Here is a 27,737-nt window from a genome sequence, read left to right as displayed (position 1 = left end):
GAAAAAGAGATAAAATGTTTACTGTCAACACCTTTTTTTGGTTAAAATGTGTTAATTAATTCTTTTCTTTGGCTGTTAAGTCAAAGCATAAAGAACTCAGCACATTAACCACAATATAATAACTAGTATTTACAGAGAGAAGATACTGGAGAATGAGCTACAACACTCTGTCTGATTAATTTCCATGAATTAGAACAAAACTAAAACACTTAAACACTTAAGATTGAGTTTTTATGATTCATGTTACCTATGAGTTAGAAATGGACCACAGATGTTTTAAAATATAATGAAATGAAATACCGAAAATTGACACAAAAGCTGCCATATTCACTTTTCATCCTACATAAAGATACCATTACTTTTGTAAAATCTTACTTTAATATCTTTCTATCGGTTTAGCTTTCCTACTGTATACACTAATTCTACATAACCTTAGCTCTCCAAACAAAGAGAGGAATTAGAACTCACTGATTGTCATTTATACACACTACTACAATGTAGTGGTCAAAGTTAATCTGAGGTCCACCTCAGAACCATTTCGCAGCATGCATCATCCAGCTGCTATTAGAGTAATTCCAAAACTTGAGAAAAGACGGCCAAAATCAACTGACGTGTTCTATGGACTAAGGAAAACCATAAAATATTTCCGCTATTGTTAAATCGGCTTTGCTATGCCTTATGGGAAAACGATGTTCTCATGAAAATATTACAAATTTATTTTAAAAACAAAGTACCTTCATCAAATGGTATTAATCCTAGTCAAGGTCCACCCTGTTTTACATTGATATTATCTGATTTTATAAACACATTAACATACAATGCTAAAATAGGGGGGGAAAGTTCATTTAAAATCATTACATGACATACAGACATATAACTAAAAAAGTACAGTATGGAAATAATATTCCCCCATCTGTTTATCCAGTACATCAATTTGCGCTGTTTGTATTTTTGAAATTTTTGTCTTGTTGCACCGGTGTACACTTCCCATGCTGACCCTCCAACCTGGAACACTTACAGAAGTCATGACTGAAAACATGATTTCCTGCTCTGTAATCCACTTTACCAGCCCACTTCCATATCCTGAAAGGTATGTAAACTTAAGTGCAGCACTAGGCGTCCATATAAATGATCCTTTCAGAATTCTTCCATGTTTGTTGAAACATTAGGGGTTGCTGGGTTTGAATCTTGAGAAATGGCAGCAACAGTGACAATTCTTGGAGAACCAAGAACCTCAGTAACTGAAGAGTCCAGTTCTCCTGAGGTAACGATAGCAAGGGCCGTTCCACCACCCTTCTTGTTCTGATGAGTTTTGACATGTTTTGAGAGATGGTCACTTCGCATAAACCTTTTAGAACATTCTGGGCACTCAAATCTCTTTTCACCTTTTTTAAAAGAAGAACAAAACCAAAATGTTACTGAAAGAGAGCACTGAACACTTTCTGCTTGATCATTTGAATCTGACCCTTTTTTATTCAACATTTGAACTGTCGTTGAAAGGATATACAATGTTTTCTTCTCTACCTGTCTGTTTTCCAGGTCACAGGCTTTTGGCAATCCACACTCCACTACTAAAATGTTCTCAACAAATACTTGCTATGCTGCGATTATCTGGTGAGAAGCTTGACTTTCAGGTCACCAGAGAACTTTCATAAACTTCTATAAAGCTTACAGAGTAGGAGCAGTAAACACACTGAAAGAACTACTTGATAGAATTTTTTAAGACAACTTTTTTGTTATTTAGATTAGTTATGAGAAGGGAATTTGGAAACACAAATCCCAAAGCTCCATAAGGATGTATGAAATCTACGTGAAGAGAGATAAATTCACAGATTCACAGAATGGTAGGGGTTGGAAGCGATCTCTAGAGATCATCTAGTCTACCCTCCCTAATAAAGCAGGTTCACCTACAGCAGGTTGCACAGGATCATGTCTACGTGGGTTCTGAGATCTTATTGCGTCCTTCCAGTACCTAAAGGGGGCCTACAGGAGAGCTGGGGAAGGACTTCTTTACTAGGGCATGTAGTGATAGGACGAGGGGGAATGGCTTTAAACTGGAAGAGGGCAGGTTCAGATTAAACATTAGGAAGAAGTTTTTCACTTTGAGGGTGGTAAGGCACTGGAACAGGTTGCCCAGAGAAGTTGTTGAGGCCCCATCCCTGGAGGTGTTCAAGGCCAGGCTGGACATGGCCTTGGGCAACCTGGTCTAGTGGGAGGTGTCCCTGTCTATGGCAAGGGGGGTTGGAACTCTATGATCTTCAAGGTCCTTTCCAACCTAAACCATTCTATGATTCTACAGTTCTGTGATCCTCTTGACACCCTCCCTTTAGATATTTATAAGCATTGATGAGATCCTCTCTCAGTCTTCTCTTCTCCAGGCTAAACAGACAGTGATCGCTCAGCCTTTCCTCATAAGAGAGACGCTCCAATCCCCAGATCATCTTCATAGCTCTCTGCTTGACTCTCTCCAGTAGGCCCCTGTCTTTCTTGAACTGAGGAGCCCAGAACTGGACACAATACTCCAGATGTGGCCCCACTAGGACAGAGTACAGAGGGAGGATAGCCTCCCTCGACCTGCTGGCCATGCTCTTTTTAATGCATACCAGGAGACCCTTGTCCCTCTTGGCCATAAGGGCACATTGCTGGCTCATGGTCAACTTGTCCACCAGGACTCCCAGGTTCTTCTTCACAGAGCTGCTTTCCAGCAGGTCAAACCCTAACGTGTACTGGTGCATGGGGTTATTCCCCACTAGGAACAGGACCCTACTCTTGCCTTTGTTGAACTTCATCAGGCTCCTCTCCACCCAACTCTCTAGCATGTCCAGGTCTTGCTGAATGGCAGCACAGCCTTCTGGTGTGCCAGCCACTCCTCCCAGTTTCGTATCATCAGCAAACTTGCTGAGGGCACACTCTGTCCCCTCATCCAGGTCATTGATGGGTATGTTGAGTAAGACTGGAGCCAGTATTGACCCCTGGGGAACACCACTAGTTACAGACCTCCAACTAGACTCCGCGCCGCTGATCACAACCCTCTGAGCTCTGCCATTCAGCCAGTTCTCAGTCTACCTCACTGAGCACTCATCTAACCCACACTTCCTAAGCTTACCTATGAAGATGTTATGGGAGACAGTGTCAAAAGCGTTGCTAAAGTTAATGCAGACAACATCCACTGCTCTCCTACCTCATCTACCCTGCCAGTCATGCCATCATAGAAGGCTATCAGATTGGTCAAGCACAATTTCCCCTTGGTGAATCTATATTGACCACTCCCAATAACCTTTTCCTCCACATGCTTAAAGATGACATCCAGAATGAGCTATTCCATCACCTTTCCAGGGATGGAGGTGAGGCTGACTGGCCTGTAGTTTCCTGGGTCTTCCTTCTTGCCCTTTTTGAAGGCTGGAATGACATTGGCTTTTCTCCAGCCCTCAGGCAGCTCTCCTGTTCTCCATGACCTTTCAAAGATGATGGACAGCGGCTTAGCAATAACATCTGCCAGCCCCCCTCAGCAGTCGTGGGTGCATCCCATCAGGGCCCATGGATTTGTGGGTGTCGAGTTTGCTTAAATGATCTCTAACATGGTCCTCCTCAACCAAGGGAAAGTCTTCCTTTCTCTAGACTTTTTCTTTTACCTCCCGGGTTTGGGATTCCTGGGGGCTGGCCTTAGCAGTAAAGACCGAAGCAAATAAAGCATTCAGTAACTCTGCCTTCTCTGCACCCTCCATCACTAGGGCACTCACCTCATTCGGCAGCGGGACATTTTCCCTAGTCTTCCTTTTGCTACTGATGTACTCGAAGAAGCACTCCTTGTCAGATTTAATTCCAAGTGGGCCTTAGCCTTCCTCATTGCATCTCTGCATACTCTGACAATGTTCCTATATTCCTCCCAAGTGGCCAGTTCCTTTCTACTTTCTGTAAACTTCCTTCTTCCATTTGAGTTTTTCCAGAAGCTCCTTGCTCATCCATGCAGGTCTCCTGCCTCCTTTGCTTTGTTTCTTACTCAGAGGAATGCACCGTTCTTGAGCTTGGAGGAAGTGGTGCTTGAATACTAACCAGCTCTCTTGGATCTCTCTGCCTTCCACAGACCTAACCCATGGGATTCCTCCAAGTAGGTCTTTGAAAAGGCCAAAGTTAGCTCTCCTGAAGTTCAGGGTTGTAATTCTACTTATTGCTCTGCTTCTTCCATGCAGGATCCTGAACTCCATCATATCGTGGTCACTGCAGCCAAGGCTGCCCCCAGTCTTCACATCCCCAGTCAGTCCTAATTCACTATACTAAAAAGTCCTGTCACTATTCAAATGTAATTAGCGCTTAGACTTATTGAGTGCTATCTTCTGATGCTAGAAGTTGGTGGGGAGGGGAACCTTCTTGGGGCTAGAAATATGAAGGCTGATAAAATTTTCAATTTCTAAAAGGTCCACCTTTCCAGTTTGAACTGTAAGGAGAACTTGCTTTATTAGTTCTCACTTGAAACTCCAAGAAGCTTCCCAAGAAGATGAAATTTGATGTATGGACTAGGTTAATAAGTTTCTTAAGGACCGAACTAGTCCATTGAGGAAATTACAATCTTGGTCCATGGCCAATCCTACACAGAATCCTATCACAGAATGGTTTGGGTTGGAAGGGACCTTAAAGATCATCTAGTTCCAACCCCCCTGCCATGGGCACGGACACCTCCCACTAGATCAGGTTATTCAAAGCCCCATCCAACCTGGCCCTGAACACTTCCAGGGATGGGCCACCCACAACTTCCCTGGGCAACCTGTTCCAGTGTCTCACCATGCTCAGACTAAAGAATTTCTTCCTAATATCTAATCTAAACCTACCCTCATCTACATGCTCAAGAAAATTTGTGAAATTTAGATCAGGCATTCATTAGCTAATGCACATCAGCTATCTGTTATGAAACAGTCTCTTTTTTCTAGCACAGGTACAGAAGAACAGTTTGAACAGATCTCATTTTATTTATTTGATATCACAATCAGCTCACACTGACGAACACTGAAATCTACCTCTTACTCTGTTTTAAAGCTACTTTATTTACATTTAAAAGTAGTTTTCAGAGGACCTAATAAGTGAGATCTTTAATATCACTGTTTAACCATGGCCACTATGATTCAGACTGGCTTTACTATGCATACAAAGAGGGCTGACCAACCTGTGTGGGTTCTTCTATGTCTTTGTAACTCATCGCTCCTTGTAAATCGCTTGCCACAAAAAATCCAGTTGCATACAAATGGTCTTTCACCAGTATGCCAGCGCAGATGGGCTCGAAGATGAGATGTCTTGCCATAAACTTTTCCACATCCTTCAATATGGCAGATATGTTGTTTCTTTTTTCCTGGCTCATTGCTGCCTCTGAAAAGATCAAATTTAAACAGGTAGGTAATTATATTCTAAATATTACCAACTATTAGGAAAAATATTTCATGCTAATACAATTACAATTGTCTGCCTAAAAATAAATATATGAACATACTTTCTAATAGAAAGCACTAAAAAACATAGGCAGATAAGAAAATCTCATGCCCAAATGAGGCAAACTGATAAGGAGCCTAAATATGTACTGATAAAATTTACATTTACCTTCCTTCTCCCTCTCTGCAATTAGGACACGAGCAGGCAACTCTTCTCAATCTCTTGCCAGGTTGCACTTCCTGGTCAGAAGCTTGTTGAGCCTGTTGCAGCTGCACTTGTGTTATCTGATCAGGACTAACAGCACCAATTGCTGCATTAGCAATGCCACCTACTGCTACAGTAACAGGAGCTATTGTGGCTTGCTGTACTTTTACTCCATCCTGTCCTTGCTGTTGACCTGTAAAATAAGAAAGTGTTTTAACATTTTATTAGTCATTTCAATAAGTGAAACACACAAACTTTATATGTTTTATAGAACAAAAATCCACCTGAAGTTAAGGGAAGCTACAAAACAACTATTAAATCCAGCCATTTTCCTGAAGCAATATCAGAGGACTTACCTGCTAGCTTAGATAGCCCTGTTTAATGTAATTTGTTATTAGAACAGTACAAGACTACAAATTACTGACTATGAAACGTGAACTAATTTAAGAAATGTTTTCTTTTTCTCAAAAGCTGAGACAAATGAGAAAACATTAAACAAAATCTTACACAAATAGATTTTTAAATCTATTGCCAATTAATGTCTCTCTAATAACCCTTGAAAACATACCTACATTCAGAAAACTACAATTAGCTAATTTTAAAAGCTGATTTATGGCACATACTGAATTGTCACTTCTCCTACAATCTGTCCTGAATCAACACTGAGGCACAAAGGAACTTTCACAAAGAAAAAGAAATGTTGTAGGACTAGACTTGAAGAAGCTAGCATGCTAGAGCTTTGTTGTTAGGTTGTGGGTTTGTTTTTTTTCAGGATTCTCCACCTGGGACAGGGTAATCCTAGTTATACATACAAACTGGGGGGCGAGAGGCTGGAGAGCAGCCCCACAGAAAGAGATCTGGGGGGTCTGGGTTGATGTCAAGTTGAATGAGAGTCACCAGTGTGCCCTGGCAGCCAAAAGGGCCAACCATGTCCTGGGGTGCATCAAACACAGCATAGCCAGCTGGTCGAGGGAGGTGACTGTCCCACTCTACACTGCACTGGTGCGGCCCTACCTTGAGTATTGTGTGCAGTTTTGGGCTCCTCAATATAAGAGGGACATCAGACTATTAGAATGTGTCCAAAGGAGAGTGACCAAGATGGTGAAAGGTCTTGAGGGCAAGACTTACAGGGAGCAGCTGAGGTCACTTGGCTTGTTCACCTTGGAGAAGAGAAGTCTGAGGGATGACCACATTGCAGTCTACAGCTTCCTCAAGAGGGGCAGCACAGGGGAAGGTGCTGATCTCTACCAGCCATAGGACACATGGAAATGGTATGAAGCTGTGCCAAGGGAAGTTCAGGTTGGACATTAGCTAAAGATTCTTCACTGACATGGTGGTTGGTCACTGGAATAGGGTCCCCAAGAAAGTGGACATGGCACCAAGCCTGTCAGAGTTCAAGGAGCATCTGGATGACGCTCTTAGTCATATGGTTTAGTTTTAGGTAGACCTGCGAGAAGCAGGGAGTTGGAGTCGATGATCTTTATGGGTCCGTTCCAACTTGAGATATTCTGTAATTCTGTTTTGCAGAAGGGAGTATGTTTTCACTAAGACTGGAAAAGCAGACTGACTGAATGAAATGGAATTCTAAGATTGAACTAATGAATTAAGAATTTAGTTTCATTGCATAAGTTCATTGATCTCATTTGCTTTCTTGATCAAAAGAAATCAGTATTACTGTCTTGAAATTAAAGCAAAATAAAGACTATTCCAATACAGGTAAGAAGTGTAGTTTCTTGAGCAGCAGGGTAATGTTATGTTTGCTTTAAAAGTTAGTACTACACTGTCTAAGAAAGTAACGTGACAAACTAAATCTGACAGAGACATTACTTCCAGCTGCAATCTGACAACACTGAACGCCAGTCCTGCCAGTAACAGGAATGGGACAAAATATCATTAGATGCTGCCATTTTCAAAAATTCAATGCCTTCATACACGTGGGAATTAAGAGGGTATACTACCTACTCATTGAGAGAGTGTAATGACCAACCAGAATTCCTTAGAATAGACTATAATATTTTAAGACTTGAAAGTCCTCAGTATTGAAGCATTAATTCAAAACTTAGAAATCCCTTGGGGGTAATACAATTCAGATTCAAATGGGTACTCCAACTTACTTCTCAAGCATCCATAACAGACACCATCAATAGGGATAAGACTGAGAACACTCTCTCTGAAGTCTAAACTGCCTATATACCAAGTGAGTTCATATACAATACAGAAAGGGATAACGACTACTTCATTCACATGATTGCTAAGGAGCAATATATGTTTTCTTGTACGAGAACAGCCATAGATGAAACTTAACACTCATCACGTAAAACCACCACATACACACAGATAGGTTAGGACTAAAGGATATGCAGAGAACTGCCCAAAGTGACTTGATTGTCCTCTAACAGGCCACTGTTGGCTACAGGAAATAGAATAAGTCTGTCTTGTGCCTGTATCAGTACCAGGTTATTTTCACCAGAAGCACTGACCAAATTTTCCCAGTTATCTCTCTTGGTTTCTGTCTGGAACTTGCACCTGATCTGCCTAGATATGAATAAACACAAATTCCTTGTTTTCTTAAGCAGGCCACAAATATTGACAGATGCTAAGTACTTTCAGTTCTCTGAAAAGAACAAGGACAAACCCAGAAGAGAGAATGTTTGAATCCCACTTGCTGTTGGACAGACAGATACTAAAACAACAACAAACAAAAAAGTTCTAAAAAGAGTCTGGTATTTGCAGCAGAGGAACCATAGAAAAAGAATCACTGGCTTAATCTTGAGTGCAGAGCCTCCATACGTCTAGGACAGAACAAAGTCTTTCTTTTCAGAATAGCTCTATACTGAAAATAAATTTATTTCCCATATTCTAATGGGTAAGAAAAGCACTGATTAAAATCCTTGAGGGAGAGTATGATAGGGTGAGGAGAACACTGTGGTGTAAATGTAAATAGTAATATCTACTTGGGTCTAACAGTGGCAGAAGTGGATACAAGAGCTTCCAAAGGAAGTGCTAGTCCAGGGGCAAGTCCTTGTCAGGCTGCTAAGCTGCTGAAGTGCTGACAGAGTGCTACAAGTAGCCAGAGTCAAAGGTGGCTGATCATTTTTGTCATATCTAAGGCTCACCTAAACATGATAATGTGATTGCTTGTGTGGAAAACCAGCTGCAGATTTTGGTTAGCCAAAGGTAAATTAACAGGAAGAACTTGCTCAGCTTGTAGTCTTTTGCAGAACACAAACTGCTCTTCTGTCTGTTAAACATACCCAAGGTGCAAACTCCTTTAATTCACAGAGCAGCACTATAAATGATGAGTCTACAAATGGTTACTGCAAAAGTTAAAGATGTAACAGCCATAACGGCCACACCTACTGCAGCCTCTTATGCTATTTTCACTGGCGGTCACATTTTCAAGTACATTAGTAAGAATTATCCTTTGTTGCTACAGTCTGGTAGAGGGATGACTCCATCCATGTCAGAAAGTCCTATTTGAGAAATAAAGTCCTGGCACCTAACAAGTCTGTGGTCAGAACACAGCTGAAGAGCATAATTTTCTCTCAATTTTCCCTTTCTCTCTGATTTTCTTGAGTTGATATTAGTTTCAATGCAATTTTCCCCAAGGCTGCCAGACCACGGCTTTCCAAGTAAGATGTAAACTGAGGCACTTGAACCCTGAGGAGGAAGACTCAATTTTTCACTCCATGATTAGTGCTAGAGTGATAAATGTCCAGCACATAACTCTTGCTGGATCTGACCAATACACATTTATGGGGAAGACTGTTCAGCATTTCTAAAAATCTGATATACTGTGCTGCTTCAATATGAACCAACTTTCAGTCTCTTAAGTCATGAGACTGCCAACCACACAAGGACTTTCTAATACTTCTTCAGAATATTGAGTACCACTGTTGACAAATACTTCTGCTCCGAACTCTCCCTCCCCCATGTGAGGACCATGTGTACCTTGGAGTATAGGATACACACTACTGAGCTACAACCTTAATCTATTTATTGAGCATAATACAGCGATACATCCGAGTAGAAATTCTTCACAATAACCATAAAGGTCACAATAAAAATACAAAAGAGAAAATGCCAAAAGTAAGGTCTCAAGCAGACAATTACGTTACCATATGGTTTCAGTCAAACAGTAATTAAATGACTGCTGTTTAGATAGCGTTAACAAAGTTATTACATTTTCTAATGTGAATGTTGATTTTCTTCTTTAAACTAATCTCACAGAGTTGTTATTTTAAACTCCCTTCCCTTGTATTCCACTTACTAAATTCAGAACAGAAGGTTCCGAAACTCTCAAAATATCAGACAAACAGCCTTATTTAAAGATTCAGGCCACAACATTCAATAAGCAAATCTCTACTTTTTGAGGTAGAAGAGTAACTGAAGGAAGCACACATATATGATAAATATTATTTGCCAGAGATTTACTGTTATCAGAAAACACTGGGAAGTTCAATAAAGTAATTCCTGGATTTAATTTCTGTTTTGAACTCCTGAAAGAGCATTCCAACAAGCTAGCACACTAGTAGCATACAGGACTAAGAAATGCACCTATTCTCATTTTGAAGTTGTTAAACATAAAATTCATCATTCTTGTTCTTTGAGAGTAAAATGAATGTATTTTAGACCAGTTGAAAATTCTTTTATCTTGAAGAAAAATCAGAAAATTTCCACAAAACAACTGACAGAAGATGCCATCGTCTAAATCTCAAAGTGAGCCTGCAATAGCCTTGAGTTGTATGGGATTTTGATTTTTTTAAACTATATACTGGAATCCACTATGGATCACTAAGGGCTTTAACTTTTACATCATTTATACTTATTAAGGGAAGATAAAGGAATTTCATTATTTCTTAAGTCAAGTTTACTGAAGAAAAGATACTGAGAAAACTTAACTGGATATGAGTTTGTCAGCAGCCTACAAAAATAAATTGGGGCAACTTCTAGAAGTTTATAAAAATTAGGATTTTTCAATAGAGAGGATCTAGACACAAATTAGCTTTTCGTTTGAAACAAACCCTGCTTATTTTGAAAACACCTGGCTGAGATAATGTTATCCATACAGGAACAGAATTATCTCCTAACACTTTCTAGATGGAGGAAAAAAAAGAAGGACCTATTAAACATAATCCATATGACTTCTTACTAGTGACATAAAAATGCCATTTAAAGCCTCCCAAAAATTCTGCTACAATCATGAGATCACTTGACATTACTTCTTCCTGACATACTCCAAACCACAAGACCTGATAGCACTATACTTCATCATTCATAAACAAACCTTTCAGTAACAAGAGCTCTCATATTTCAACACAGATGTTAGACAGAGGTCTAAACATTACATAAGGGAACAAAGTCACACTTCAGTTCATCTATGTTATTATATACGAGTTGTCAAAGCAGTGACCACACATTTACACCAGCTCTTAGAAGACAACAAGTTTTTGTTAAGTTCCCATGATTTCTTTAATAGTGATTTCCTGAAACTGTGAAACATTCTTAACAAAATCACCACTGAACTTGTGCATGACTTAACTTTATTGTACATGCTGCCAGGTTACAATGTTTAGTTACAACAAAATGTTAGTGTATAAAATAACACTGACACCAACTACTCCATTGCATTTCATTTTCTCTCAGGCCTAAGTTCTCTCTTTCTTTTGGATAGTAACTGTTTATTTGACCACAGGACAACATGCAAACAATAAGGCAACCTGATATGGTATTTATTTTGCAAATCAAGTGCAATAAGACTCTCGTCCACTGCAATATTGCATATATGATTATGACTGAATTTAATTAAGAAGAACATTATAGAAATTTTTAAAGCTCCTCAAATAGAGGAACCTGCATGATTTTAGTCACTGATCTATCCTACTTAAGCAGTTAAGTAAATGTATTACTTATTATCATAAGATACAGGATTATCAAGATAAAGGATTCCACATCCTTTGTTGCTCAGCACCACTTAGCTTTTGAATTTTGCAGTAAAACTGCATCTTAGCAGTTACAACTCATATACACTTATACATGAGTCTGTAACACATTCATGCAAGAAAACTCAACAACCTTAATCACTATGAAGCCAAATAATATATATCTCTCTCAATCAATTTTAGGCCTCAAAGCTAATTTGCAAAATAATAATTCCCATAACACCACCTAGATGATTAAAGAAAGCTAATGCATGGTACCTAGGAAGTACTTTCCTACAGAGTGGTTGACGACTGAAGATCATGATTACTAGGCTTGGCCATCCATCACAAGTCAGAACAAGTTTCCTTTTACTACACATTGCACCTGCGTTCCTATCACACTGTTCGTGTTCACCTGAAGTAGAAAGCATGAAAAACTACTCTTTGAGATAAATAGGGCAGAAAGTAAAGAAAAGGACTTCACTTTAATGATCCACAGAAATCACGGGAGCCAAGCTTTAGAAAACGGATCTGGGAAGGAAGAGAAATTTAAGACTAGGACAAGGACACTTCTAGTTTCTGGTACTTAGTTCCCCAGAACAATTTGTATAGATTTCCTGTTGCTGTTGTGCAACCAGCATTCAGCAGTCAAAAAGATGACAGTGTTAATCACATAGAGGTATCTCTCAGTGACACGCAGCTTACTACAAAATCCGAGGAACGCTTTGCAAAACATACCTATAGCCAGAGCGGCTAATGTTGCAAACCAGAAAGTTTGTCCAACTGATTATAGTAAAAATGAAAGAGAAGGTTGCAACTGACATCCATAATTCAATGTATATTACTACAGGATGGCTACGTAAAGTTAATGACAACCTGTAGAGTTCCAAAGCTTTACAAACATTGGAGCTGATGCAGCAGCTCACCCGTTCAACAACATACTGATGCAAAGCAACGTGGGAAAAGAGGGTTCTCATCTCCCATTCCTCTGCATATCCCAATTGCGGTCACCTTGCAAACATTCTTCACTCTAACATTCTTTCTCCACAATGACAGATAATTTACTTTGTGTGATTCTGTGATAAACATTAGCCAAGATTTAATTTATTTTTTTTAAAAAGGCAATAGTTTAGTCAGAGATTTTTTTTTTTTCCAAACAGAATCTACTAGAAAGGAGGTTTCATGCTGAAAAATGAAATGAAAATCATGTCTTGAAATTAAACATATGTGAAGACAACACTGAGTTTCAGGATTTACACAAAGATGATGTGATTTGGTGCTACTTAACTGGTACACAGATAATTCCCTGAAGCAGTGGTTGATAAAGATTTATGAAGAAACAATACATGACGAGGAAAATTACCCAGAACAGAAACTGTACAAGGGATCATGCAAAGGACCCATACATTCTGTAGAGAAGAAGTTTGGAGTAGAGTGGGGAACTGGATCCACCCAACTACTAAAAGAAATTTGGGTTATCACAGCACAGCATTGTGTCTAGATACCCCTACAAGCAGAAAGTTTCCAGTGCAAACTGCAGCATCAACTAGACATCTGCCTTTTCTACCTCCTACAGGGACATTACAACAAGTTTCTATCTTTTGCCTGTTGCCAACTTTTACAAGATTTGTAAGAACATTTTAGCCTCTCCTCCAAAAGCCTCTTATGTAAAATGGCTCAGTGTGTTCAAAAATTACTGAGCAGCATCTTAATTAAGCTTAACTTCTGTGAAAACCACCACTTAAAAGCACAAGATTTAAGGCAGTAAAAAGTAAGTTAAGGTGTTTAAAACCCTTAAAAATACTGAAGTCTTTTTCCTTTGTGCAAGAATCTTACTGGCTGGCAACACAAAGACAAAACGATGCCCAAGAAATTTCATGAAGGCACTTTAATGACTTTTCAAAAACATAAGGTTTACCCAGGTGCTTTAGGACAACCTGAAGTCACTTCAGTACTTTGAGACAGAAAATAAGTTTTCTCAGCTGGTAGTATCTTCCATTAAACCAAAAGCCAGTTTTATTTTATTGCACATAGGAAAGAGCCATCACAAATACAACACAGAAAGACCTATACAGGAACAACATAAAAAAAACAATGTGTGCTCGCACTCCAGAAAGCCAACTGCATCCTGGGCTGTATTAAAAGGCCAGTAGGTCAAGGGAGGTGGTTCTCCCACTGTACTCCACTCTCATGCGACCCCACCTGGAGTACTGCATCCAGCTTCGGGGCCCCCAACACAAGAAGGACATGGACCTGTTGGAGCGAGTCCAGAGGAGGGACACAAAGATGATCAGAGGGCTGAGGCACCGCTCCTGTGAAGACACGCTGAGAGAGTTGTGGTTGTTCAGCCTGGAGAAGGCTCCAGGGAGACCTTAGAACAGCCTTTCAGTACTTAAAGAGGGCCCACAGGAAAGGCAGAGAGGAAATCTTTATCAGGGAGTGTAGTGATAGGACAGGGGGTAACTGTTTTAAACTGACAGAGGGTAGATTTAGATTAGATATTAAGAAGAAATTCTTTACTCTGAGGGTAGCGAGACACTGGAACAGGTTGCCCAGAGAAGTTGTGGGTGCCCCATTCCTGGAAGCGTTCAAGGCCATGTTGGATGGGGCTTTGAGTAACCTGATCTAGTGGCAGGAGCCCCTACCCATGGCAGGGAGCAGGCTGAGGGAGGTGATAGCAGGGATGATGGAACTAGATGATCTTTAACATCCCTTCCAACTCTAACCAATCTGTGATCCTACGAAAATCAACCAGAGATACAGTTTCATAAAAATTTAGTCTTGCACAACCAAGTAGAGGTTTCAGTCAAAACAAGGCAATGCCTCTGGTTGTTCTGGATGCTGTGGCTTCAAAAGGAAATATAATATGGTCAATTTATTATGTATTCTAAAGGAGTTGGAATCAGGAAAAATAACTTGCTATACTACTGCTAAGGCAGTAGTATAACAAAAAACCCTGATTTTCATCGTCATTGAAAGAACAGTGAAAAAGAAAAGTATATTTGGGAAGAGTGCTCAAGAACACTTCTCTCCAGATAAACACAAGCAGTTCCCCGAGTACCAAAGCTTAGAGCAAATAGATAACTGAAAACTCAAGCACCAACTGTGCTACAGAATGTCAGATGCACTGCATGGAAACTAGCAGTAGATCTAAGAAATGTAGGTTTTTAAGTTTACTTTTAGTGAACATCTCCATCTACCCCATCACCCCACTCCAGCTCTCAGGTTATTCTACAGCTTATAGCCAGAACAGAACTCGGCCCAGTTCTTTTTTTCAGCTCTTCCCCTTAACTCTGAAATGGGGACAGGACTAGAAAGAGACTTGTTGACTGCTGGTGTCTACAGTCTGATTAGAGAAGCTCAGTATCTGACAAACTGTAACAATTAAAAAAAAATATTAAATACCTACCTTATACACTTCTGCCATATGGAAAACAAAATAGTGGTCTCAGAAAGCCTGTTTTTCAGCATCTCAGTTCAACTTCTGTATATTATCATGGAAATAATAATAGCCTAATCTTGAAAGGACAGAATGAGGCTGACATTAAAAAATGCGAGCTAAGTTTCCAGTACCCTGTTTGCTTTTTTTGGGGGGGAGGAGTGGGGCTTTTTTCGGTTGGGTTTTGTGGGGTTTTTCTACTACAGTTTAGCTAGCTTACATATTTTACGCTTGGCTAGAAGGTTCACAAGCGTCCTTGAAGTAAACTTTTTGGAAATATGAAATGTTATCTTTATATTGATCAAGATAAAAATAAATACAACTCTGTGCACAGGAGGGATTAGTTAACAGGTACACATTGAAAATGTTCTCAACAGAAAAGATAGCTAACTTTAAAACTAGGTTAAGTTGTATAGCAGTTGATAATTTATTCATAATAAAAAAAAACACTGGCAAGGTGATTAAAAGTTATCAGGGAAAAATAAGATTCATAAAACATTTGTAAAGACCTTTTACAGTAAGGCTAAACACAAGACACAAGCCTTGGTTTTTAACAGCCTATGGGTGCATAGGTTAACCAATACAAAAACTAATTTATTAAATATGTAAAAACTGTAACTTTATTACAGCCTTCATCAGGCAAGGACCAACAGATCTACCTATTATATAATCACAGAAGAAGGGGCAAGTAAATCTCCAGGATCCAAACCCTTGGAAGTTCTGCCAGCTCCTTCTGCAACACTGTTATCCCCATAAAATAGTAAGCTTAATCTCCCTTTTTGGCTCAGAATAAACTGAAGAGCATGATGTTTTAGTCAGAGTTACTTCCTAATGACCAAAGAAATAAGATAACCAAGGCCCATATTTCTTAGACTTGAGTATTTTGCTCAAAGAAAAAGCGGTCACATCATCACTTGAAACTACTCTGTAATTAAGAAAAGTCAGACTTGTACCTAACGCGTATCCCAAGTTCGTTTTGGCAGGAGGATATTAACTGATCATTTTCTCTTTACAACAAAATGATACTAGACTGCTAGTCTATTAAGAATAATTACGCATGTTGGGACAACATGGTTTACCAATAACCAGCTGATTAAGGTAGATGACTGTTAGACACTGTCAGTAGTATAAAACATCACTCGAAACTCCATTCTTAAGAACAGACGCATATGGAAATCCATATAACCATAGCCCAAAAGAACCTAAGCGTGTGCTGAGATGCTGCATTTCTCAAGAGATTACAGATGTCCAGAGCTATTGTCTTGGCGAAAGCATCATGACAAGAGGAACATATTCATTGTAAAAATTACATTTCATTATGCAGTCCTGACTACTTCCAAAGCTACTCTACTACAGCATATGAATAACACAACTTTTATTAACTAAATTAGCCATTAAAAGTCACCGTCCATTAAAAAATGTAGCTGTTTTTCAATGATATTTACACTTGAAATTAACATTCCCCTTAGAATACAACATCCCATTCCACATATAGTTAGATTTTTCAATAATCACCATTGCCATTAAACATTTTTAATACATAAATCAATTCTTACTGTTAATCTTGTCCACCAGTACCAAAATCATATGAAGCTAAGTACTCCATAATTTAAGTTACACTGAGGAAGTTACTGAAATCAGATTTTTGAATATGCTTCTCACCACACCACCACCCCAGGTTGTAATGGAAGAACAAGAAGGTTGGCTTTGTGCAGATCTAAGCACTCTTAAAAAAATACCAACAGGCTGATGAAGATGTGTAGTATCACTCAGTTTGCTTGCTTGCCAGTTTCTGGCCAAGAAAGTTCAGCCAGTTCATTTCCTGCTCTATATGCTCTGATTTCTGACAACAGGAACAAGAAAGGGGTTGGCAAAACCTGATATTCTCAGAGTACACCTGTACTGATGAAACATTTTTAAGACCACATACTCTAATAGGGAAATATAGTTTTACTAACATTCTTCTTTGAAGACTTAAGAACTTACGTTTAATTCTTGCAGTTAATAGACTAGAAATGGCTCATTAGAAACCTGTTTCACCTCACAATTATGAGCAGAGGTGGTATTTGAAAAGCTTCCCCTTCCCACTTTATCTCGAAGTAATGACGAAGTCACACCTTGCTCCTCACAGGCCAGGCAGAAAAAGCTTGGTTTACTGAGGCATTTTTAACCAGGTTATTCTCCATAGGCAATTTAAGCTGAACAGGTAGATTGCGCATTCCTTGTGCATGAAGTTCAGGAACAGTTTATTGATACTTTATTTTTAAGCTACCATCCTCAAGGCAAACATTTGTTTTCAACAGCAGTTCTTAAGCTGTTTCTGCCACATTTTGAATTTCAGTTTAAGAAAATCCCACAGTCAATGCAATTCTGTCATTAGAAAGCTAAATGCTTCTCCTATAATTACCCTGAAGCATTTGAAAAGGATGCCAGAGCTTTAATATTTAGAACACTGTGGTTCGGCAACAATTCTCAGCTCAAGGCAACCTGAGAACAGTTGCAAGTGACCTTTCATGACTTTGGAAAAAGTATGCTAAATTTCTATACTCCTCCCAACTACACCCTCAGAATGCTAAGTAACACACTATGAAGTAAAAAACTAAGAACTGCCGTGGTTTTTTTTGTATTTTTGTGGAAATAGCTCAGTTCTTTGTACTTATCTTTTTACTGCAGATTCCATAGCTTGCAGCTTGTTTCTTTCAAGGTATTCACTGCAGCTTGTTTGCCAATGAACATCCAGGGAAACACTGGATGTTCTTAAAAAAAAAAAAAAAAAAAAAAAAAAAAAAAAAAATCACGCAACCACCATCCTTCAGCTCCTTTGACTTCCACCCTTGGTATTTATATTTGCCAGTTTACTTGTATATACTATTTTAACCCCTTTTCACCTTGTTACAACCTACAGGCACCCTTCCTTGCTTAGTTACAGAACTCACCGAGTTCTGTTTTGCACGTGTTCACTATTACATTAACATGAGCAGAAAGACCCACAGGTTACATGTTATCATAAAAATGAATTTTTTTTTCATTCAACAACACAAGTGTAATACTCTGTGACTTCAGATTGAACATCTTCCCCTCCCTCAATAACTAGCATATGTGATAAGATATAATAGAAGACTGTGAGTGGTATAAAGGTGAATCAAATAATTTAATTTTTCACAAAACAGGAATTTGAGAACATTAAATGTGTCTTACAGAACAATTAAGACAATCTATTGCAGACAAGAATTGAACATGTAAAAAAATTACAGACTCAAAAAAAGACAAATTCACTGAAGCAAAGAAATCCATCAAAAATTATTAAATATTAAAAAAAAAAAAAAAAACACTTCTGGATTAGGAAGATCTGAGCTCCAGATCACTGAATGGTGGGAAGAGCATCTGAGCAGATTATTCTTGTACGTATCACCTGCAGTCAGCATCAGACAGGGTCAGAAACACTTTTGACTCTTATATTCACAGAACGATTAGAGTTGGAAGGGACCTTAAAGACCACCTAGTTCCAACCCCCTGCTCTGGGCAGGGACACCTTCCACTAGAACAGGTTGCTTACGGCCCTGTCCAACCTGGCCTTGAACACTTCCAGGGATGTGGCATCCATAACTTCTCTGGATAATTCCAGTGTCTCACCACCCTCACAGTAAAGAATTTCTTCCTTATATCCAATCTAACCCTACCCTTCTTCAATTTAAAACTGCTGCCTTTTGCCCTGTGACTACAGGCAAGCCTTGCTAAAAAATCTCTCATTCTTTCTTATAAGCTCCCTTTGTATATTGAAGGGTTGCAATAAGGTGCCCCCAGAGTCTTCTCTTCACCTGTCTGAACAACCCCAATTCTCTCAGCCTTTCTTCCTAGGAGACATGTTCCAGACCTCTGATCATTTTAACGGCCCTCCTCTAGACCCACTCCAACAGGTCCACGTCTGTCTTCTACTGTGGACCCCAGAACCGGACCTAGTACTCCATGTGGGGTCTCACAAGAGCAGAGAAAGAGAAGATCACCTGCCTTGACCTGCTGGCCTCACTCCTTTTTTTGCAGCTTTTCATGCAGCCCAGGATACAGTCAGTTTTTTGGGCTACATGCGCAGTTGCCAGCTCATATCCAGCTTTTCATCCACCAGTACCCCCAAGTCTTTCTCTACAGGGCTGCTCTCAATCCATTCATCACCCAGTCTGTATTGATATTGGGGACTGCCCCAACACAGGTGCAGGACCTTGCACTTGTTGAACCTCATGAGGTTCATGTGTGCCCACTTCTCAAGCCTGTCCATGTCCCTCTGCATAGCAACCTGTCCCTCAGGCATGTCAACTGCACCATTCAGCTTGGTGTCATCTGCAAACTTGCTGAGGGTGTGCTCATTCCCACTCTGTCATTAATAAAGATATTGAACAGTACAGGTCACAATATAGACCCCTAAGGGACACCACTGATTACTGACCTCCATTCGGAGACTAAGCAATTTACAACAACTCTTTGAATGCAGCCATCCAGTCAATTCCTTATCCATCTAATAGTCCATCCATAAAACCTGTATCTCTCCAAGGCTATTTATTGAATGGGACTGTGTCAAAGTCATGGTAGATTATATCAGCTGCTCTTTCCTTACCTACCACCACAGTCACTCCATAGTAGAAGTCCGCCGCAGCAGTCAGGCACAATTTGCCCTTTGTGAAGCCATGTTGGCTGTCTCTAATCACCTCTTTGTCACCCATATGCCTTAACACAGCTTCTAGGAGGATTTGTTCCATGATCTTACCAGGCACAGAGGTGGGGCTGACTGGTTGGTAGTGCCCAGGTTCTTCCTTTTTACCCTTTTTAGAAATGGGTGTGATGTCCCCTTTTTCCAGTCGCTATTCCTGAGTACTCCTCTGCAAAGTTTGAACCAGAATGACAGTAATATCTAAATAACGACTTCAGTCTTTGAACAGCAAGTCATAAAATGGATGACTGCTATACAATAAGAGTTACTAAAGAAGGAAAGGGAAGAGAAAGCTTTGAAGACAGAATGAAGTTGGATGCAGTCAAATGAGGAAAAGCACAAGAAAGCAGGAGGAGACCTGGACATACTGACAAATTGCATAGCTACCAATACCAGTGCAATGAAAGTAGCTAGTCAAAGACACAAATGCCTTAGTAACTCGTATTACTATAGAGTATGAAACAGAAGGGTAAGGTTCATTATGTTTTTAGAGTGCCCCAATAAGAATTCTTGGTATTAGTCCTCATTGTCATTAATAAATGTTTTAGAGTCCACAGCACATCCCTGCAAAAGGCTTAAAACTCTCAAGTTCCAGTATTGCCAGGCAACAGACTGTTCCACTGAACAAAAGTCATTTCTCCAGGTTATTTTGGTGGATTAACTCCAAGTTCTCCATAATTCAGGCCATGTCACCACTCGTCTTTAACAAAATGGCTTGAACTTGAGTTGCAAGGCGATGGAATCTGGTGACTTTTGTGTAAAGCAACTAATAAAGCTTGGACTAAGTACACATAATATGCAAGTAATATTTTTCGCTATTTTTAAAACAGAAGTCTCTCATACACTTTCGTATGGGACAAACACTTTCAACGTGATGTAACAAAATTACTTCAAGGTGTATAATTAAGGTAGGTACAAGTCTGACCTATTATTTTCGCATAAGAAACGTGGAATTATTCTGAAAAGACATAATATCCATCACCACCACTAGATTCCCACTGTCAGCAAAAACAATGAACAAGTTCAGAAAAAAGTTTGTGACCTCTTCTGAGGGCTCCAGTGAAAGAAATCCTACCAGCAGAACACAAAACTTTTACAGGGAAGCCATTAATACTCAGCATTTATTACAGATTAACTGGTCTGTTTTACCTCACCCCATATTCTTTAAGCATCCACAAATGTTCACATTCTGTGTTATTCCTAAAACAAGTATACTCCAAGCCAAATGTGTTGAGGGAAAAAAAAAAAACAGCCCACCAAAAAGAAATGGCTTTATGAACTATATATTTTTCTTAGAACCATCTAGTACTAAAACAAATTTCTTCCACAGAGTCATTTAAGTTTTCAATTAACACATCTGGACAAATAAAAGGGCCTGAAAATAAGCTTTAAAAAGGCAAAGGATACCTTGTTTTAAGAAGGGGATGTGGGGACGGGACAGGACTGGACCAGATTCTTTTCAATTTGCATCTACAACTATCACAGCAGAAGCCTTGAAAAAAAGGTAAGGGAACTGTGCCGTACCTGTTTGTCCCCAGGCTCACAGGGGCTATGTTCAGGAAGTCACCACCTATTAACATTAAGGCTATCCCATTCCACAGAGAATCATGTATAAAACAACAATTCACACAGCACAGAAGAAATGCAGTTTACTTTGCACAGAATTAGCTTGCTGTCCTGCTTAAAGGCCATGACAGGTACCGATCTCAAAGCAGGGCAGGTATTTGCAGATCCCTGCACGTTCAAGTAAACTCGGTTGCTTTTATATAGTCTGTTGTTTGATTAGCTCTTAAAGTAATTGTTTGAAGATCTGTCTTTAAGGCTCAGATACTTAGTTTCTATCTTCTTATTCAGCTTTCTTCTGTCCATATAATTACTCCTTTGACTGACACTTCATACATCGTTTCAGCAAAATTTCACAGAATCAAGGTGGTGTAGATTGGAAGGGACCTCTGGAGGTCATCTGGTCCAACCACTCTGCTCAACCAGGGCCACCTAGTTGTCCAGGTTGTCCAGGACCGTGTCCAGACAGTTTCTCAATATCTCCAAAGATGGAGAGCCCACATTCTCCCCAAGCAACCTGCACCAGTGCTCAGTCACTCTCACAGTAAAAAAGTAATTTTTCTCTACATCATTGATATTGAATGAGTTCTTCCTCAGGCCAGAAAGTAAAACACTCTGAGAACTTCTGTGCTTTACCCTGCTTTTTGACCACACACAACCCAAAGTGTGATACTTACCAAGAGCAAGGTTTGAACTTTTAACTGAAAAACACAACGACAACAAAAAACAAATAAACAAACAAACAAACCAACCCAAACCAGACAGACTTATTCTTCTTGCTTGGTTTACAGTAGAGCCTACACACCTTGGGACCAGAGACTTTGAGTAACAAAGGTTATAAAAAGCAGACCAAAATTAATGTTTACTTGAAGATGTTAATATATTTTTCTTCCCAATGTGAAATTTGTCTCTTTTGGAATTTAGAATCTATCTGACCAAAAAAAGAGACTTTCCCAAAATAGTTCTATAGCTTAACATTTCCATAAAAAAATTAAGCTAAGAATTTTTGTTATTTGCAGTTAATTATTTAGAGTTGTGTTGCTTTATTATTTCATTTATTATTGAAAAACTAAGAAAAGTTACCTAAATTACCCCATTGTAGAAATAACTAGGAAAATCAATGTTTATGGAACAGAAATACAACACAAATAAACAGTTATTTCAGACAAACACTTATTGTGTTGTGGTTTTTTTTCCCCCTGAAACTCAGCTGGCTTGATCAGTTGGGTTTGCTTGAAGGACAAAGTAACTTTATTTTCCTAACAAAGTTAGAGCACCCAAATCAATGCATGGGATAAGTCCTTCACTTGGTCTTTTCCCTGACACTTTCTGGACATCTTCCATACGGCTGACTTCTAACACCTACTTCTACTGGTCATTTGTAGTAAATTATCCACTTCTGAAGAGTTTGATTAATGTACAAGAGACTTCACACTGACAAGCTTAGGTACTGTAGAAAAACAATGGAAATACCAGTCTGCAGATGTTGAGGTAACTGAGCAGTTTACTTTTTTTTTTTAGGTTTCCTGTAACAATAATAGCAAAAAACCCATTTCAAATAAAAAACAGTAATTCTGAGGAAGTTAATAGCTCTCATCAAGACAGCTTATCCCTTATAAGTGCCAAGCAAAGTTTAGATTTTAGCATGTTTGTAATTTTCTATTTCATAACCATTCTTTCCTTGAATACTTAATGTAGCACTAAGGACTGCACATCATGCTCTTCACCTTCCTTTCCATGCTACCACATCTCCCATTCCCAAAGTGTAGCATCAGGAAGTTTCACAGGAGAGAAGTAGAGATAAATAAGAGAAAGACATTATAACTAATAACTCACATTCTCAAAGTTTATTCTTTCTCCAGAACCTCAAGCTTTAGGAAACAGAAATAGTACCTTATATACAAAGGAATGGAGAAGAGGTCAGAGGATTCACTGCTGCTAGCATAAAATTTTAAGTGCTACAGAAACAGACATAAGGCCTACCTGGATTTAAAAAAAAAAGAAAGAAAAAAAATGTGGAGGGGAATTCAATGGTCACAAAGCTTAAGTTCAATTAATGTATGAACCCTGTATGACAAAGGCTGGGCTTCTCCAGGATCATACTTATGACTCATTCCCTTTCTTTCATCCTGTTACAAATCTCAATCCCTTTATTTTCCAGACATCACATGCAAGCAGAGGTGCAGTCAAGATAACTGAGCAAGATGATATTCAGAATCTCTTATTCTAATACCTATTAGTGTGTACTAAACAGTTGTACACCATCAGCAAGCAGAGAAAAAACTGCATGCAGAAAGGTTCTTCCTGCACGTCCAAATCTTGGAAGCCTTCATAGGCTGTTGCCAAGCAGAATTCCCTACTAAAGTAGGAAATTCTGTCTAACGACAGTAGTCAACTACCACCTTCCCATCAAGAAAAAAAAAAAATTCCAAGGCAAATTGGACCACAAGATACTGTAGCGGCTGGTCAGCTCCAGCTAACTGAAACTTCTTTTTGAACCATTACAGCTAAACACAAGGTCAAGATTTTAATTCTGATTACTCAGATTAACATTTCTGTAACACTCCTTAAGTAAGCCAGGTTTAGTGCATCCAACCCAGCTCTTAGTATTTCAACCTGCCATTGAGTGCTCAAGAGTACCACAGCAGATTAAATTCTCCCAATGACAAATTTCTTATTATCAACTATGTTTAGCCTCCTCAAAAATGTTTCAACTAAAGGGAACAATCCTTTGCCCAGTTAAACATTTCTCATCTTAGCACACAACTATAAAAAAAAAAAAAAAAAAAAGACAGATTAAGAGTCAATATCAAACTAACATTTGTTTATGCAGACTGGACAGCAGTCAAACGTGAGTTTTTTTCTTACTGTATACCTTTCCTTCTTATACTAAAAACTGTCTCTATAGTTAGGTTGCTCTTAAGACAAGAGTTTATTGTAACTACCACAACAGAAGACTTTTATTTGTACAAAATAAAAAACCAAGCTCATGTAAGCAGTTATCAAACTAGCAGAGAGAACCCCTAAATCAAGTTTTACCTGACATGTTAAAAGTTTGCAAGTTTTACACATAGAGTTGCCCTTCTAAGGCACTGCATAGACCTTGCACAGAATTTACTTTAGAACTAAGCTCTGTTATCCAGCCTAGAGCCGAGCCTTTCAAGAGTTCCTTTCCCAACTATTAGACCAGCATAACCAAACAGGCATTTCATAATACATATCAAAAGTTCATCAGCAAGTACTGAGGTACAGTTACCAGTTGTTTGTTTGTTTTTTGTTTGTTTTTTTTTTTAAAGGACAAGTCACAGGAACTATACTGTGCACAAACATACCTTATTCCACTCAATCTCTTTGCAGAACTCAAACTTTTAAGGAAACAACTTTAGGAGCTAGTGCAGAATGCAACAAAGAGTTCCATACAAACACATGCCATGGCACAAGATATCCCAGTTCACATACTGTCACTTTTCTCATCCTACATCCTCCATGCAGAGATTAGGAGTACTGCTTGGTTAGAAAAAGCTTTTTGTTGTTGTTTTTTAAACATAGGAGAGCTCCAACAGTAAAGTCTCAAGTTCACTCCTGAAGCCTACAAGTCTTTAATAAGATGGAGAACAAGATCATTTGAGGATAGTTTATCAAATAGAAACAGTTCCATTTCAATTGACGCAACTGGTGATACTAGCTCAATGTTTAGAAGTGTCAGCTATTTTAAAACCTGGATTTTAGCAATAAGGTATTTCCTCACAGTTAAGGGTCTAATGTTTATTACAGAAAACCCTGAAAGAGTACTAATTTTAAACTGTCTGGTACTCTTACCATAATAAATAAAAAAACCCAAACAACAAAAACCCCACCAAAACAAAACAAACCCAAAACTTTGTCAGACCACTCACCCGCAACACTGGTAATGGTAACAGGAACTCCTTGAACTTGAACACCTGCAGCACCCAGGTTGGCAACACTAACTGTTTGAAGATTAGGTACTGACGCAAGCTGGGCAGCATTCAGAGTGATGGGGGTACCAGCAACAGCCACTGGTGCAATCTGGGCAATGGTTGTGCCACCACTTGAAGACACAGGGGTAATGGTTAGCTGTTGGGGTAACCCAGCATTTTGAACTTGAAGATTTGAAAGGCTTTGCAGATTCTGGACCTGTACAGTTTGCCAGCTGATCTGACCTGATGGCGTTAAAGTTGGAGCCCTGATGAGCACCTGAGTTGGACTCACTGCCTGCAGCTGAACGTTCTGCAAAGGCTGCTGCTGGATGGTCTGTATAGTCTGCCCTGACTGGAGCTGAAACGACTGTGGAGGAATGGCCTGAATAATCTGCTGCTGAGGCTGCTGGATCTGTATCTGCTGCAGAATAGGCTGACCTACGATTTGGACCTGCTGAAGGGAACCCGACTGATCCTGGACATTCTGTAGTCCATTGGACTGAAGCTGACTAGAGCTCTGGGCTTCAGAGTCTGTAGCGGTTTGGGGTTCTTCAGTTGTCTGCTCTGAACTGCTGCCTGCTGTGCTTGTGTACTGGCCTGTTTCTGCAGAGCTTACTAGGGTGTCACTGCTCGTTAGAGATGTTGAGGCGGTGGTCGTAGCGGTGGAAGATGATGAAGGAGACTCTGGCATTGTACTAACAGAGGCAGAAGTGACAGGCGTAGATGCTAGCTGATTTCCGTTGGAAACTCCACTCTCAGTAGACTGGCCAACTTGACCCGAACCTCCTCCAGCTGCCACGCTGTTTATCACAGGCAATGCCAGGGTTACCCCACCAATGTTTATAGGTAACGTCGTTACAACTTGTGCCTGAGTACCAGGAATAGTCTGCAGTTGCAGTGGTATGGAAACACCAGGCCTAATTTGGACTGGAACTGTCTGATTTGCTAGGTTCTGAGCAATAACATTCCCCGAAGCTGTCCTATTTGCAGCTGTGAGAATAGCTTGATTATTCCCCGCAGGAATAAGCTGAATTTGACCCTGTAGGTCTTGAAGACCAGTAGCATTAGAGGGATTGATTTGAAGTTGTTGACCTTCTGTTGTCTGGATCTGTGGGATCACTTGGTATTGGACACTACCGCTTGGATTTTGTACTTGAATGACTTGGAATTGTCCAGGGGTTGTTGCAGAAGAACTGCCAGACTTGGTTTTTGAAGGAGATGTACTTCCATTGTTACTGCTGGAGGGACTTGCTGCACTTGAGGCAACAGAAGATCCTTGTTGAGCAACATTATTTTCTTTTGAAGCAGAAGGAGCAGCGGCAACAAGCTGCCAAGCATTTCCAGCAAGCTGAGTTGTTACCAATTCTAACTGCTGTGGCTGATTCTGAAGCTGCACCAAACCTTGATTTGGATCTATAATAATCTGCTGCTGTCCAGTTCCTTGATTCTCACCAGGAGTTCCTATTTTGCTGCAAGTGGCTGCTAGCAAAGCCAGAGGAGAAGGCTGAGAATCCTATCCGGAGAGAGAGAAAACAGAACAGATTCAGGAGAAAAGCATGAGTGTGAACCATCAGAAGTAAGCATGAAGGTTCACACAGGAAGCAGAAAAAAAAAAAAACAAAACCAAACAGTGCTTCTGCATAGAGACTAGTGATACAGCTCTGAAAAAGGAAGTATCTATTTCTGTAAATAATCTGTAAAAATAAGACCCTCAATTATCAATGAATACGTGACAGCTGGGACCTCAACTGTATCCTCAATCCAATCTTTCCCCCCTAAAATAAAGAAAATAAAAATAAAAATGCTTCTATTGCAGCTGATCACTGCAAAATGCAATAAATAATAAAAAAAAAAAACCAAAAAACCAAAAAAACACATGTCCAGACAGTAAAAATATTGCACCCAACCAACTACGTTTCATCCAACCCAAAGAAAGATGCCCTTAGCAAGAAATGCTGTTAGCTGAACATTTCATTTTAAATGCTAATAGTTTGGGCACTCCCCTATTCGGGTGTGTGTGCTTTACCTGTGAGCCTCCAGTTTTCCCTTTTTTATTATTATTGTTGTTATTTTCTGCCTCGGGAGACTTCTCTCCCTCTGTGGGCATAGTTTCCTCCTTCTTTTGATCTGCAAAAAAAATATCAAGTGTAACAGGTTAATTATTCACCTTCATTTATACAATAACAAAACCTACGAGCATGTATCCTTTTCGGTTCCCAGCCCGTCGCTTTTACCTCTTCATAAAAACAACAGCGCAAATCATTATTACAAAAGAACGAGTCCTAAGAAACGTGGTTTGAAACCCAACCCATGGGGGCTGGAGAGTTAACACCCAGAAAGGGGAGGTTTGGTTTCCTCTCCCGGAGACGGCAGGAAAAAAACCACCCACAACCCTCCTCCTCCTCCTGCCCCCTAAAGCATCGACGGCCACTGAGTGGCCGTCGATGCTTTAGGGGGCAGGAGGAGGGTTGTGCATGGGAGGGAAAGAGGGAGGAAAAAGAGGAATGAAGGAGGGAGGGATGTGCACAGGAGGGAGGGTTAGCGAAGAAAGG

At 39.7% G+C, this 27,737-nt stretch overlaps 1 protein-coding gene across 1 annotated transcript; it reads right to left on the bottom strand.

Annotated features, from left to right (window-relative positions):
• Positions 1-1,137: 1,137 nt before the first annotated feature.
• On the bottom strand, positions 1,138-27,292 carry SP4 (Sp4 transcription factor; the record flags this gene model as incomplete). Its single annotated transcript, XM_082479041.1, has 5 exons — positions 1,138-1,385; positions 5,159-5,358; positions 5,587-5,815; positions 25,144-26,698; positions 27,212-27,292. The coding sequence occupies 5 exons, from the start codon at positions 27,290-27,292 to the stop codon at positions 1,138-1,140; spliced, it is 2,313 nt and encodes a 770-aa protein (XP_082335167.1).
• Between the last annotated feature and the right edge of the window lie 445 nt (positions 27,293-27,737).

This window comes from Vanellus vanellus (assembly GCF_965231255.1).
Source record: "Vanellus vanellus genome assembly, chromosome: 2".
Taxonomy (NCBI): Eukaryota; Metazoa; Chordata; class Aves; order Charadriiformes; family Charadriidae; genus Vanellus; species Vanellus vanellus.
Note: the sequence above shows the minus strand (reverse complement) of the source record. Positions and strands in the feature narration are given on the sequence as shown.